The sequence below is a fragment of the Nannobrachium achirus genome (genome assembly GCF_963921795.1).
Source record: "Nannobrachium achirus genome assembly, chromosome: 23".
Lineage (NCBI taxonomy): Eukaryota > Metazoa > Chordata > Actinopteri > Myctophiformes > Myctophidae > Nannobrachium > Nannobrachium achirus.
Window position 1 is genome coordinate 28,644,664 of NC_137830.1, and position 16,040 is coordinate 28,660,703.

The window sequence follows — 16,040 nt, forward strand, 5'->3', positions numbered from 1 at the left end:
CCCTGTGTTACAGTATATATACAGGGTATAAAGCCTTTTGAAACAAATCTTTTGAAAGCAATCTTTTGCATTTTTTCCTCAAAGCGACTTTAAATATATAAAAAGCCTAATTTAAAATATGTTCAAAGGTAGCAGCTCTGTTCATATGTGCAGTAGGTCTAGAGGTCACTCAATGGTTTGTAGTCCTTAGGGTGGTTGTATTCCATTCGCTAGCCTTTTATCGCAACAGTTCAAATCTTGCTGCTGTGCTTCTCTCAGTAGGTATAGGAGTTTTTTGACATGTCAGTACAGGGGGAAATGTTCAGAGATTGTTATAATTATGTGATTAAATAGCCAATCTACAAGTTCGCTTGACACCGCAGTTATGATTGCCTCTGTGGATTCGTCTATAGACCACCGTGGGACCCTGGTCAACATATATAGGGTTTAAGAGGTTAAAGCCAGCCCGATAACTAATAGATGACGAGTTGGGGAAGTTTGTATATAAAAGCAGTAAACAGTCATTATTTTAGAAGCGTACATCGTATTGTACCCCACATAATAAACAGACAAGTTCCCTTTCTTAAAATAGTTTTCTTTATTGTGCAAAGTTTTCAAAGCATCCTCTTTGGAACATACAAAAGTGTATGAAGTTGAAATTGGTGTTCAACACGGCAACAGCCCAAAGAGGAGGGACATATAAATGCTTTGGTGTTTAAGACTGTAACAACATACATCCATAACAATGAAATATTTATGCAACCAAAACATAAATAAAACTGAATTTTAAACAAAACAATAAAAAAATAAACTTAAAATATACATTTTATAACCAGTGTTCATAGAGTTTAAATTAAAAAAAGAAATAAAGAAAAGTTTTGCTCTGGAGCCAATGAAGGATGAGGAGGAAGGTCATCCAGGCAGACAGTCCCTGCAGACTCACGTGCCTCCAGGAATGTCACAATGAAATGCGTTTCCAAAGGAAAATGTACACATTTGGGCTGCGGGTCCATCAAATCAACACACCAAGAAAAACCCGGGAGACAACACGGATCAGTTCAATGCTGCGGTGTCCATAAGCCATTTTCATGTGACTGATTACAAATGTGCCAACAGTGAGTTCTGGTTTCTGTCCAGGTCCAGGTAGAGGGCGCCAACAGCACCAAAAAGACAAATATTCAGGACCACCCCAGCCTCTGGTGCCAACTTTCCCTTCACACACACCACACACACCAACACTCCAACTAATTAAGCAAACGTGACGTGAACTATAAAGACCTCGAAAGAGTTGATTATCTCTCCAAGGTCTCCTCTGTGCCGTTTTGGTGGGAAGATGTCTTCAAGCACCGGCAAACCTCCAACAGCCTCTGCAGAGAGAGAGAAAAAAAAAAAGACTCCTCCATCTTCACGAGTCCACAAGCAGTATCTGCAGAGGCCTGATGGAACGGGGGCAGGGGGTCTAGATAGGGGGCTGTCCGTTGTGCCGGAGCCCCGTGTAGGGCCACAGGAGCTGCTGGATGGTCATCCATGAGTCCCCGGTCCCCACCGGAGACGCGTCCGCGGCTGGCTGCATCACCAGGCTGGCCAGCAGCGCCAGGAGACCTGCAGAGGTTTGACCACAAAATGATTGTCAGTTTTAGTGATTCTGTGTCGCATCGGTAAATGTGGAGACTGGGGAACTCAAGCAGTCACTACTCAATTACTACACCCTCTACAGGACTGCATTTACATGTAGACATTTTGGCAGTAACAAAAAGACAAAAATGTTAGAAACTTGAGTTGCAACACCAGAATTCAGCAGGTCGCAAAACAAAAAGCATTCTTTAAATACTCCCTAAATAAAGGCCAGATATAAAAAATAAAAACATTATCTTACAGTCGTGGCTATAAGTATTTGCACCCTTGCATTTGTAAAACTGGGGAAAAAAATAATAATAATAATAAATAAATAAAACTTCCAGAAGCTTGGCAAATGAAAACATATTTTGCATCAACATACAGTATTTGGTTCGCAGAGGAACACAACATAAAACTAGAATAAATACAGAATGCTAGCTCATTCTACACTGAAATTTGCATAAATACTTAAATACACTGTACTTGAATTTCAAGCAGGCTATTCACCTGGAACTCACCTGTGGTGAGTCCAAGTTGACTTTAATCTTTAGTAACCTCTAATCCACCCAGTTTAAATTCTGCTGTTTTGTGTCACACACTGAGCATGGTCCAAATAAAAAAGGAGAGAATTGTCAGGAGGTCAGAGGTCAGATTGCAGCCAAACATGGACAATCTGAAGGCTCCAAGTTCATCTCCATAGACCTTGATGTTCCTTCACTGTGCGCAATCTAGATACTTTTAGCCACGACTGTATAGAGATGAAAAATAAAAACAGTACATTATCCTATAAATCATACAAACAATTAAGACTAGAAAATGTTTACCTGCCAGGACCACCACCAAGGCCAGCCACAACCACAGACCCCTGCCACTCCTGGCCACCGCAGCACGGGAGGAAGTGGACAGACCCTGAGACAGAAACGGTGCCGTCACAGAGTCCGCTGCAGTCAGACTGGGAGTGGGGCTTGGACTGGAGGGATAAAGAGGGAGGGAATCGGATGTTAAAAGAAAAGTGAATATGAGTAAATGAGTTTAGTAAGAATGATATATTCATAGCCAAAACATGATGCAAGTTACCAAAAGTGATCAATTCTCCTCATTCAACCACTTAAACCCTACATACTTCGTTGTATGTCAAGTAGCAGAAATAGCCAATCTACAAGCTCACAATCACGTTGTGAGCTTGTAGATCTGCCATTTTCAAGGAATGTTTGACTATTTTTGCCAATTCTTTGTCCGTTATTACTTGCCCAGAACAGGGACAATAGGGTTTATGTGATTATAAAACGTAAAAGAAAACAGAACATCACTGAACTGCTCCAACGAGACTACCAAGGTCATTTGTGGTAACTTTACACATACAGTATGGCAGACACCAAATGCAAAGCAGAACTGCTTTGCCAGAACTGCATTCGCCAAACGCTGCTTAAAAATAGTCTCACAATCTCACATCACCAGAGACACAGCAACATTGCAGGTCTGCAGCATTGCCATTGTAAAACAACATAACAAAAGAACGCAGACGACAGCACAGTTAGAGCACATGGCATGGATTTAGTAGACATCAGCGCTGAATGTAGGCAGCTGCACAGGCAGAAGACACTGTCCATCAAACACTTTGAGCAGCAGTGCTGATCTTATTTTTTACAAAGCAGTGCAATAGTTGCTAGCACTCCTTCTCTGCAATGCTCTGGAAGGCCTCGTGATTGCATGGCTTCGAGATGAAATCAAAAACCAATTCCCACTGTGGATTATGCACCCTGCACACTTACAGCGTTACAAAGAGCTCATCCTGTCCTCTGGGAGGTTAAGGGAAAGAGAAAAAACAGAAAATAAATAGGAAAAGTTGGGTTAAGTAATGAGCAGAAGACACGGAACCAAAGTTGTCCCACAAAATACATAGCAGAGTCCAGATGGCGTTGTTTAAACATGAAACAGCCGAGATGCCTTTACACTTATGCAATAAATGGTGCAACACCGCCCGATACAAAAATGAGTTGGTTATCGTCGATCAGTAACTCGGAATATAAGCAAGTAAACACAAGACCCCCTACAGTTTCAAAGGTTTCAAAATAAAGCAAAATCGTGTGACAACACACACAGATCTCAAGCCAGAATTCATAGTCATGATGGATAGAGGAGTTGCACCGTCGTCATGACCAGAGATAGTGGAGGCCCAGGAGCAAAGAAGAAACTGGCGCAGCTCAGACCCCCATAATAAAAGTCTTCTGTCACACAGAGGTTCAAATGTACCCGCATAGCCTTTGTTTTACTGTAGATTGCATTGTAACACAGCCTAATTTATGCTTCGGTGAAAAGGTGTTAAGCATAAATTAGGCTTGAAATTCACATTTACAATTATTTGAACCTCTTCCTCCATATACAGATCCCTCTCAAAGAATGTGACTATTGTGTAAAAAAGCAACAGATGCCAAAGCATCCCAAATCATCACTGACTGCGGAAACTTCACACTGGATTTCAAGCAGAGTTGACATCCAGAAAGTTGACATTTCTGTATTATAAATCCTTGTTTTGAGTGGTCTCGTGTAATAGTTATATTTTGAGATATGGATTGTTATTTTCATGAGCTATATGCCATACAACATTTTTTGAACATTTAACTGCATGCGCAATGTCTCTTGAATATATGAAATCTAATTTTGAATTATATTGCAGAAGAAAATGTACTTTTACACAATATTAATGTTGTTTTGGAGGGATCTGTACAGTGTGTAGAGGACAGAGTTCTTTCACTATGTGGCTGGTGTGTCAGGATAAGTAGGAGGTGCTGCGGTGCGGGCGGCAGGGCTAGCGGTCAGCAGGACGCCATGGGAGGGACTAACGTCTTGAGAGGCAGAATGAGAGAGGTGAGTCTGTTGCCCAGCTCAGAGAGGCTGGACCTCCTTTTCTGTACAACCGGTTCCACCATCTGCTCGTCCTCCGACAGGGAGTCGCCGCAGGCAGTCCTCCTGGGGAGGTGGGCGGGGCATGTGGGGAGGACCGTAGACCATAACACACACAGTTCCAGTCAGACGTACAAACACAAAAGCATGCATACACCACCACACGCGCACGGGTATCATACACACACACAGACACAGCATGATGCACACAAAATCACACGCATAAGCACATGCACATGTAACCACAGACACACGCACAGATAATTGATATGTTTTGACATCTCAATTTATGTGACTGGGAAATTATTTTCAGCGACAGAATAGTTTTGCACAATTTATGAGCAATTCCAAGTAGTTAATTACATAATTATTGAAGTAAAAAAAAAATTTGTTATAATTGTGGAGCTTCATTAAACTCATATGCTTCTATTTCGACGTCGACATTCAAAACAGGCACTTCTCAGGTGGCCAAAACATTTCAAAGTGATGACTCTGGTGCCAAAAAAACAACAAAAAACATTGGCACTTTTCCACTGTATGGTACCAGCCCTCTTTTGGTTTTCCACTGGGCAAAAGTAGTACTTAGTACCTTCATAAGACATAGACACATAGACGCCCTTCCGTCTATATCTATGGAGAAGACAGAAGAGTGTGTACGCCTACGCGGCTTCTTGCGAACAACTGGACCAATCAGCGCCAAATATCTTGGCACACTGCCAGGACCCAAAGGAAATACACCCCTGAATATTTGTGTGTGAATATTTTTCTCATTTTTATGAATTCCTAAATGCAGATCCACCGTCCCTCCATATTTGGGTAAGACTGATGGCATCAATATGACAACAGAGATTCCAGATGAAGTCACGCTTTTTCTAGACCCTGTCTTGTTTGACCCCAACCCTTTCTACCACGTGAAAACACTACAGACTACCAATTGGTCAGAGAGAATCTTCACTAGTGTCACTGTATCACGGTGTACTCTGTTATACTGCATGGAAGCTCCACAATACTGTTAAGAAACCTTTAAACTAGCCAATGCTAAATTGATCAATAGTGAGCTACTGCATGGCCTATTTCTTGCCGAAAATGTTATTAGAAACAGTTTTTGTTGGACTCAGGGCTTAAAGTTCTCCGTCCTGGGGACGGATTTCCGTCTTGAGGAGTCCCTAGGGGCTATTTAAGAGCAGATTCGCAAAAAAATTAAAAAGTCGAGCCATCTGCGCTAATTATTTTTATAGCATCAGTTCCACTGAGGTGCGGTACAGAGTGCTGGTGTGTCATGTACTTCTAATTCAGTTCAGTCCAACTACTTCCTGTAAGTAGACTTAAAAATAAAACCAGTAGACGTGACTTGACTGTTGACTTGATCAGATTACGGTGGCTCTTATTTTGAAATCCGCTCGCTGTACTGAGAGGAAATGGCTCTGTTTGTTAGCAAGGTTGTTGCAGCTGTACCGGGAAGCGAGTAGCTACGACGATGCACAACAAAACATCAAGTGGATTACTTGCAATAGTTTGGCTAAAGTTCATATTTATCATAAGAATAGAAAATCATGCTCCTATGGCTTAAACGATGTGTACACCGTTTGGAAGTGTGTTAAACTTTTGGGACCTCCGCTCCGCTGCACTGGTGGTGTTATTATGTCATGCTGCAAAGTAATGGGCGATTTGAGACGTCGCTCTCTCTGTATGGATAGCAGTGTCCAAAAGAAATCACAGGAATAATGGAAGTCCCTAACCCTAACCCTTTAAGCCCTGTGGACTGGATACAGAAGGTGAAACACTGTTTCACCATTGTTCTTTAGCACAGAGAACTGGAAATCGCTATGATGACCAGCTCCTGTACTTCGAGGCATTACTATCCACAGTGGAAAAAACAACAAAGTACCCGTTACCAAGAGCGAGTAGTTTTGAGGTGATCGTCTGTGTACCATGCAGTGGAAACGCACCACATGTGGATCACATTCAAAGAGGGTGTAGACTTTTGATAGACACTGACTGGACATGCCCAAACATTGGACCAGGTGCACAAAACATGGCCGACTGCTTGTTTGATATCACTGGCATGACCAGCGACCACTCTAAAGGACCACGCATGGCAGTGTGGGACACACTGAGACAACCCTGCACAGGGTGAGGGACATCTTTATGCACCTGGGACCACTGAAATGTACAGTAAAGTGCAAGGTGCAGAGCGGAACACAAGACATGTGGTCAACATTGCTTTCTCCTCCTCCTCGGTCATCTCTTACCCCCTCATCATGAGCGATGGCTCCTCCATTTCAACCAAGGCACCAGAGCTAACATAGCGCTTTAGCGGGGGCCGCACTGTGCTCTGCTTCCTAGACGGAGCCATATCACACAGGAGCAGACGGGAACAACAACCCAATCATGTCATGGTATGGTAAAAAACAAAACTACTGCGGCCAGTGACTTCAGTCAGAAACAAGCATGTGTTAGTACTATTGCACTGGCCTTATTTAATTCAATCACTCTCATCTCTCTCTTGCACACCCACACCACAACACACACCCACACACACCCACGCCAGATAAGACCCAGCTGATCTTCCCACAAGCCTGTCCACACGCATAAATAATAAATACCTACCAGGGAGATCGGCGGGTCAGTCTCTCTCCGTCATCTGTGGTATCCTGCGTTTTGCCCTGGAAATTCAAATGTATAATGTGAGCTGTGACCAGTAGACAAAACGCAGGCTTTAAGGATCAGCTGGACCAACCTTCAACAGCGGCCGTTGCTTTTATCAATGATGGTCTTAGTCTATCTATGTACTGTTTGTAACAGGAATAAGGTACAGTACATACAGTTTCAGCTGTAGTAACACTGCCGAGCAGGACAACGTCAAACATCCAAAAGATTAACTGTTAAATGTATACTTGCAGTCATGTAAAAAGAAGACTAGGTGCCATGAAACATTTTTAGACACACAAGGGGCCTCAGAAGCTTTCGGGTATAAAATGTAAATTTTCAATAAAAGCTTATAACGTATTTGGAGTGATGGGGTTTTCATCTGCTAGGCATGACATGTTACCATATCAAAGTGCATGCTGCTTCCAGGGGAGCGGGGAATAGCTGCTATGGTGACCCGCCGGGTGGACGATGACTACAGGGACAGACAACAAACAACAAAACAAAATGATCATCTCTGGAGAGCACGGTTTATGCATCAAATTTCAAGCTAGAACAGTTGAATGCAATCTAGAATCCATGCCACACCTTGTAGTACTGTGGAGACTGCTTCTTCCCCCGGAAGTCATCTGGAGAAGAGGAACAAACATTTGTCAGTATGTAAGTACGTACACACAGTACAATATGTAGGTTTGTACAGTATGTACTGATCCTTTCTCTTCCTTATAGATGTTTTTTTTTCTTTGCATGGCATGGCACTTGGCTCATTGGCAAAGCTTCGCAGGACGCTCATAAAAAGCACCGCTCACTTCACACTGGATGTGATTTTTCTTTTGTACGTTGTTTTGAGATGAGATATATACTTTATTGATCTGCGAGGCGTTGTGTACTTGCAGATCTGCTATTTTCACTAGTTTAGTTCATTTTGGACATACAAGGTTTCCACCCGACAACGACGATATCAGTCATTTGCTACTGTGTTGAAAAGAGGATAAGAGAAAACACGATAGTAAAAAGAGGGAGTGGGTTGTTGGCTGATTTACCACTGTTTCAGGGTTGTGCCACTAGCCGCCAGGCGAGTGGCAAACAACCCTGAAACAGTGGTAAATCAGCCAACAACCCACGACCTTGAATGGCAAATTGCTTTTCTACCACTTTTTACATATAAATGAAAGAAAACAAGTTGTAACTTGCAAGGATCTTTAGTTACAATCATTAATTGTTTCAGAATACACATAAACTTCCATCCGGGTATTTCACACAGACGAGTAGAGTTGCTTGATTTACTACTGTTTAAAGCCAATCACAATCCAGTATTTGAACATGTGACTAGAAAAAGTGGTAGAAATATATGTTTTTCACTCATTTGTGTGGATTTTTTTTTTTTTTTACCTTGTGAACTATGTGAACCGAAGGACCTCTCGCTCTGCATCAGGGTCTCCCGGAGCTCCAGCAGCTCGGCGTGTTCCTTGGTGTACGTCCTCTTCAGGTTGTCCACGTGTTGAATCATCACCTCCACCGCCTTTCCAATACGACTCTCCTGAGGATCAACCGCAACCATAAATACACTGTAGGTTAGTTTCATCACCTCCACAGACCCCCCTTCCCAATACATACCATAAATACGACCCCTCCCGCTAACTCAGATCAGCTAACACAGTGGTTCTCAACCTTTTCAGGCCGCGACCCCCAAAATAATCATATTTTAACTGGGGACCCCCCATCCTGACGAGCACTAAGAGTTGATAATTACATTTTGTAACACGGTTCTATTGTGAAAATAGCAGATCTACATGCTCACATGTAGATCGGCTATTTTTACAATTTCTGCCTCTAAAATTTGACAATTTGGCCAATATTAAAGTCCTTAAATTGTCACTTTAGAAATGTGCAGATACCCTCTATACACTTAAACTTGATGTTGGTTCGTTTACTGTTGAGTGAGAAAACAATGTTCCACATTAAGTTAAACTAGACCTTACCCGTTCGAATATATGTGCTGCAAAATATGTGCAGTGTGGGGGTTTTGGGGAAAGTAACTGTAACTGCATGGTGCGTGCGTGAGAATATGTGGGAGCATCATAATGTAAGGAGCAGCCCATGGAGGAGTGTATATTTATGATGGATACAAATAATTTAACAGCAAAATTAGGTGAATAGAAGTATGAGGATGTATTTGCTCCACATAAGTTTTCTATACCCGTTGGAAGATGAGACACACATCACCCGTTGCATGCGTGACCCATGGAGAGAGAGAGAGAGAGAGAGAGAGAGAGAGAGAGAGAGAGAGAGAGAGAGAGAGAGAGAGAGAGAGAGAGAGAGAGAGAGAGACTGCAACATTCCTAACTGTGAGAGAGGTGTGTGTGGGCCCGGGGCTACAGATCCCATGGCCTGGAGGAACGGACCGTAACCCTGACAACAGGCTGTAGAGCTGTAGAGTGAAGAAACGCTAATAAATCGCTAGAATTTGGGAAAAATGAAATTCGGGCTCCGTCATCGTGTGTATAATGCTAATGACCAATGCCATGCTGAAGCGAGTGAATAGATAATGCATTTTGTGCATTTTGTGACCTACTTACTGACTGACTGACTGACTGACTGACTGACTGACCTCTCGCTCTAATTATATGTTAGATGTCTGGGGACACCCCAAAATAATTTGGGGACCCCCCTGGGGGTCCCGACCCGCAGGTTGAGAACCACTGAGCAAACACAGGGACGCTGACAGAACCTTCGCTAAAACACCTAGGACAGCAATCCACTCGTCCCAGACTCTTCTCCCTCTTGGCCCCCAAACTGTTGAATAACCTCCCCGTTGCAATTAGAACTGGAGACTCACTCCCTAGCTTCCGCCACAGTCTGAAGACTCACCTCTTCAGACTTCACCTTAGCACTTGCCTACCCTCGATGACATACAGGCTTATGCAAAGGCTAAAATGTAATTTAGATAGCAATTTATATAGACTGATGCCATGTCATTGTTGACCTGGCATCCTAACAGCAGTGGTGAAAGTGAGCCGGAACGGCCGGAACCCCCGTTCCGTTAAAACATTTGGGGCCGGAACGGGGTTCCGTTAAGAAGAGGAGAAGCCAGCTGTCAAAATCCCATGTTAAATAACCTGCCACAAACGCACGTCCAGGAAGAAAACATTAGCTAGATACTAAAGTCAGATTAACATACAGTACACAAGTGTTACTAGTTATATTTTCTGATAAAGTGCATCTAAATTATTCCCGTGGGTTTGTGTAGGTCAGTGTGATCCAGTCTGTTTGCGTTTCAGTGTTTGTTTGACACGGAGCGGATAGACGTGGGACGTTCGCGAACGAATCGAGTCTTTTGAACGGCTCTTTGAAATGAACGATATGATTCGGTTCACAGTAGGGAGCCGTTCCTTTCTAATGAACAGTGGTGGGAAAAGTACTCCATTTCTTTACTTAAGTAGAAATATCAATACTGCAATCAAGTAGAAGTTTGGAATGTTAATGTACTTGAGTAGAAGTATCAAAATGTAGGCCTACGTCTTTTGAACGGCTCTTTGAAAGGAACGGATCCCAGAGTTCCGGCTCACTTCAAAGAGCCATAAATCCCATCTCTAGGAGGACTCGTGTCTGTGCCTGCATGCGGCCATAAATGCAGAATAGACCAAAATGATTCAATTCTGCATCTGGGAATTGGAGATGTAGTGGAGTAGAATTAAAAGTATTGGAAATACTCCAGTAAAGTAGGCTAGGCTATACTTAAAACCTGTACTTAAATACAGTACTTTAGTAAATGTAGCCTACTTAGTTACTTTAGATAATTGGTTATAATAATATTAATAATAATATGGGTAATAATATAATAAGTGTAATAATAATATATATATATATATATGCTTACCCTTCTGTATGGAACAATGAACAATATGAAGAGGCTTATTATAGAAGGGCAGCAGGTGGGCCTCCCAAAATGCAGTTTTCTATGCATTTCAGGGGTTTTGGGGGATTAGAGCCCCCCAATTTTTTTTCGCCAATTTATGACAGTTCCGGCAAGAATTTCAAACCACTTTCACCACTGCCTAACAGTGTGTATAGCTTCGATGTAAATATTGTTTTTATGTTGTTTATTTGCTTATTCTACGGTTAAGACTGACTTGGTCTGTCTATGTTTTCATTTTGTACCAACACACACATACAGTACAACATAGTACAGTACACCCACACAGTGGTAAATATATACAGTAGGTGAGTAGGTACACATACAGTAGAATACAGACATACAGTAGGTACAGTACATACAGTATGGGAATACATACACAAACAGTAGGTACATACTGTACTTAGTCATACAGTACACCCACACAGTCAGTCCCACCTGGTGAATGGCTCCCAGCATCTCAGATCGGCTGGACACCCTGGTCATGGACTGGATGAGTATGTCCAGGTTCTTCTGGAGTCTCTGGATGATCTCCATTGACTGGTTATCTTCTTCACACAGAGGGATCAATGCCTGGAATGGATTAATTAATATATATGAGAGAGAGATGCATTGTCGTCCGTCCGTCCGTCCGTCCGTCCGTGATGTGACGTGTGACGTGACAGTTCCTTTTCAGGAAGAATACTAAGAGCTATATTACTCGCATTTCACTATAGTAGGTCAAATGTCCATTTCTCAAGCAGGAAGTTTCTTTTACTTTACGGTCACAACTAGACCGGTTCTATCAAAGAGCGATATTCATCAGCTGTGAATGGTTTTGCACGTGTGTTGGAGCTTCAACATGTTTATAAAAGTCATTATCTTTCTAACGTGCCTACATTCGTTCCACCTCTGCAGTTCTTTTTGTTTAGGTGCGTGCATGGCTGAAACTCGCTCAAGCATGCAAGCCAGAACAACACGCATGTTACTTGCCAAGAATAATACAAGGAACAGTTTGTGATTACAATGAATTCTTGTCCACAGGTAAAGGTCAACTGGGTGTAGGCCTGTCATAATTATTACATAATCACCTAATACTTGGGATAATTGCAATTATTATTGTTTTTGCATAATTGTTTTCATTTTGAAAAGAAGAAAAAAAAGACTAACAATGTGGAAATAGATCTACAAGCTCAAAGCGCGTCACATCTTGACATATTTTGAGCTTGTGAGTGATTGAATTACCGTAAATAAGGCCAGTGCAGTAGTACTAACACATGCTTGTTTCTGACTGAAGTCACTGGCCGCAGTAGTTTTGTTTTTTAGTTAGGCCTATTAATTAAATGATACAAGTTATTTGTCATATCTGCCCTGTGTGCCACAACAACATTCATTTTGTTTATGAATCCTAAAGGCTAAACAGAAATGCAATTTTTATCCAATGTTCAACAACAGAAACGCAAAATCGTTAAATCTCAATTATTTGAGCGATAAATAATCGTCTAAAAGACAAGTCATTTTATGTTTGGTTGCGCTCGGATGTTGCGCTCTGAAAATAGCAGATCTACAAGCTCACAGCGCGTCACGTTGTGAGCCTGTGGATCTGCTATTTTCAGCATGCAACCAAGTGTAAAATCAGGCATTACGACGACATCAAGGCACTGCCAAAATACAAAAATGTACTAAAACTATATCATTTCAGGTGACTAAAGCATGACTAAAACTAAATTAGATTCAAAAGACTATGACTAAAACTAAATCAAAATTTGTTGTCAAAATCCACACAGATAGCAATCTCTTTCCACAAAAAAGCCTGTCCCCGCACACGCACACGCACACACACGCACACACACACACACACACACCTGCAGTAAGCCCTGGCAGCTGGAGACCTCCTTGCGGACATTCTCCTCTGCCAGGTCACGGGACCTCTCCTCTAGACGCAGCCTTTTCTCCAGGGTGAACATATCACACTTGAAGCCCAGCGACAGACGCTGGAACTCCGTCTGAACAACAACAAATGCAAATGTCAGCCATTGTTGTAAGCATACACAGCACATCGAATTACATTGTTCAGCTAGCTGTAAACATTAACAAATGCCAGAGGGACGAAATGAACCAAGACGTTTACTAAAGTCTGTGACTTTCATTGCTTTGGTTTAATTAAATGTAAATATCATGTAAATAGCCAATCTACAAGCTCACAACGGGTCACATCACAACGCATACGCAGACACAAGGCAGCCTACTACTACCCACTGTACTGTGATTGGTGAAAATGTGAACACCAGATGGCGATGCAGGGCTTTGCAGGCTTACTTTTTACTACAATTGTATTGCCCATTTGCTGCCTTAAAGTTAGATTTGGGAAAATATAAATGCCAAAAAATAATTTCAGAAGAGTATCGATTGGTCTATATGTGCTGCTTAAATAGAAATGAAAACTACACGCATAATGAAATGAAATGAAATGCATACCATACATACCTCAATCTCCTTGTCATTGGCTGACAAGCTGCAGAGAGAGACAGAAAATGTGGTGACAGGAGCATAGATACAATCTGTATGAAGAAACTTCCCTGGTTTTATTCAGACTCATTTTGATGTTAAAATTACAGTTACCCATTCTTGTCTTCTCTGTCACTGCCGGCGTCAGAAATCACAGACGTCTCGACTGCACAAAGAGATGATCGACAGGTTTAGCAGGGTCATCTCAAAACCATGTAAACAAACCCAGCTCGTCTATATGATGCATATATTGATACGGTATTACACCTGTGGCTTTAACTAAATGACTGCTGACATGAAAAGTAGAGCTTACACTACTATTATAGGGTACTATTATATACTATTTAGGGTAAGGGTACTAAGTTATATACAGTACAGGTACAGTATAAAACTGACTATCATTACGGTCCTATTACGGTACACGCAACAAACTCACCTTCCTTCTCGGAGGCGGTGTTGACCTCACTAGGGTCCTCCTGCACCCTGTGCTCCTCAATGGCCTCCATGCTCTGCGACAGCTCCTGCAGGACGCGAGCAAACATTAATCCTTCTTCTATCAGTTCCTTTTTCTGCCCACGCTCTCTCTCAAACAGTAATCCATCCAATCGTTTATCATGGTCATCATCATTATCCCTATCCATGATGCGTTCTTCGTCATTCACATCGTGGTCAAACATCATGAAGATGAGTTAGTTCTATAGCTTTCTACCCATCACAGCACAGCGTGGCGCTCCATTCTCGTTGACGGGTGCAGCGTTCTAAAATGCTGCCATCGATAGCCTGTACCTGGATCCCAAGATGCCAGGAGGAGCAACTAAAATGTGGAAATATGCTCTCCAACTCGCTCTCCGTCTCTCTCCCACACACACACAAACACACTGACAAGGCCGGACAGACTGCATTTTTTCATGAATTAAAAGCACCAATTGCACAATCACACCATTGAGAAGAGCGAAACCTAACCTCAAATTCACATCTGTTCCTTTTTACAATGACTCATTGCAAAATTCCTTCACACATAGCCCTCCATCGTAGTAGCCAGTAATGACTATTGACCTTAAAAGTTAAAACCACTTGAACTGCATTTCAAAACTAGCGAGAATAGCCTCACAAGTCTATTTACACCCAAAATAGGGATGCCAAGGGTAATTAAATAATTCAACAAAGTACTTACCAGTTCTCTTTTAAATTTGCCACGCAGGGAAAGGGGGTCGATTTTAGCCCCTGGGAAACACTGTCCACCTAGAGCCCGGTCATCTGCCTGGCTGGGGTCAGAGAGCGCAACCCCAGCTTCACCGGAGCCCAGTCCAATTGCATAATCGGGAGAACCACCATCAGGGAGAGTTGCTAGTGTATCTGTTCCTGGAAGATTCAATTCAATTATCAGTTGATCAAATTCTGATGTGAGATTTTCCTGTATGCAATTACAATCACGTCATTCCCATTTAGACATGGAGCAAGAAAACAACAATACAACACTTTTTTCATCCGTCTTAACAGTCTCTCTCTCCCTCAAAAACACAGTTTCATCTCAGTTCATCTCTCTCTCTCAAACACACACAACTTTAAACTTTTTCATCTGTCTTACAGGGTCTCTCCCCCTTTCCCTCACAAACATTTCATCTCAGTTTCTCTCTCACACACACCTTTTCATCTCTCGCATCACTCTCTCTGTCTGACAAACACACGCACACGCACACGCGCGCACACACACACACACACACACACACACACACACACACACACACACACACACACACACACACACACACACACAATGTATTTGCTCCTACCTGCCATGGTGACCTCTGTGACCTCCTCTTCCTCCTCCAATACAGGCAGCAGGCTGGTGCTGAGTCGGACAAGCACACACAAACACACCGCCATAAAATTCTACTTTTCTATTCAAGCCACTCCCATTTTAGATTTCTATTTTAACAAGGTGTTCAGTGATTCTGTGCACGACAGAACTGAACAGAACTGGAACCAAATCCTGCAGTGCATTATGGGAGCTGTAAGAACGAATCATTAAGACACTCACCTGTCCTCCACCACTGCTTTATCTGCTGACTGATTCAGGCTCAGACTCTGAGATAGAGAGACGGGAGAGAGAGAGACAAAGAATTAGGTGTGAGAAAAAGACATGTGGCTTCGTGACACACATTCTTATGTCAAACATCAGAGGGAAATGGTCAATGATTAAAGACACTGCATACACACACAGTCACACACACAGTCCCATAGCAGTGAAATGCTACCCGAGCCCTACAGAATGCTGATGAGGTGGATAGAGCTGATTTCTTATATAATGTGCTGGTCGGTTGAGAGCCCTACAGAGAGAGAGAGAGAGAGAGAGAGAGTGTGTGTGTGTGTGTGTGTGTGTGTGTGTGTGTGTGTGTGTGTGTGTGTGTGTGTGTGTGTGTGTGTGTGTGTGTGTGTGTGTGTGTGTGTGTGTGTGTGTTCTGTTAAAGGTGCTCAGCGAACACGT

The 16,040-nt window shown here is 42.5% G+C and overlaps 1 protein-coding gene across 1 annotated transcript in view; it reads right to left on the reverse strand.

Annotated features, from left to right (window-relative positions):
* Window positions 1-652: 652 nt before the first annotated feature.
* lrmp (lymphoid-restricted membrane protein) overlaps window positions 653-16,040 on the reverse strand; it is a gene marked incomplete at its 5' end in the record, with an annotated part of 69,947 nt that continues 54,559 nt past the window's right edge. The window contains 16 exons of the mRNA XM_080754305.1: window positions 653-1,581; window positions 2,421-2,566; window positions 4,441-4,566; window positions 6,753-6,842; window positions 7,111-7,166; window positions 7,553-7,624; window positions 7,738-7,778; window positions 8,542-8,689; window positions 11,504-11,638; window positions 12,910-13,050; window positions 13,532-13,559; window positions 13,667-13,718; window positions 13,989-14,073; window positions 14,727-14,914; window positions 15,346-15,404; window positions 15,594-15,640. Of these exons, the coding sequence (XP_080610431.1) occupies window positions 1,439-1,581; window positions 2,421-2,566; window positions 4,441-4,566; window positions 6,753-6,842; window positions 7,111-7,166; window positions 7,553-7,624; window positions 7,738-7,778; window positions 8,542-8,689; window positions 11,504-11,638; window positions 12,910-13,050; window positions 13,532-13,559; window positions 13,667-13,718; window positions 13,989-14,073; window positions 14,727-14,914; window positions 15,346-15,404; window positions 15,594-15,640 (1,557 nt within the window). The 3' untranslated portion in view covers window positions 653-1,438. The remainder of the gene's footprint in view (window positions 1,582-2,420; window positions 2,567-4,440; window positions 4,567-6,752; window positions 6,843-7,110; window positions 7,167-7,552; window positions 7,625-7,737; window positions 7,779-8,541; window positions 8,690-11,503; window positions 11,639-12,909; window positions 13,051-13,531; window positions 13,560-13,666; window positions 13,719-13,988; window positions 14,074-14,726; window positions 14,915-15,345; window positions 15,405-15,593; window positions 15,641-16,040) is intronic.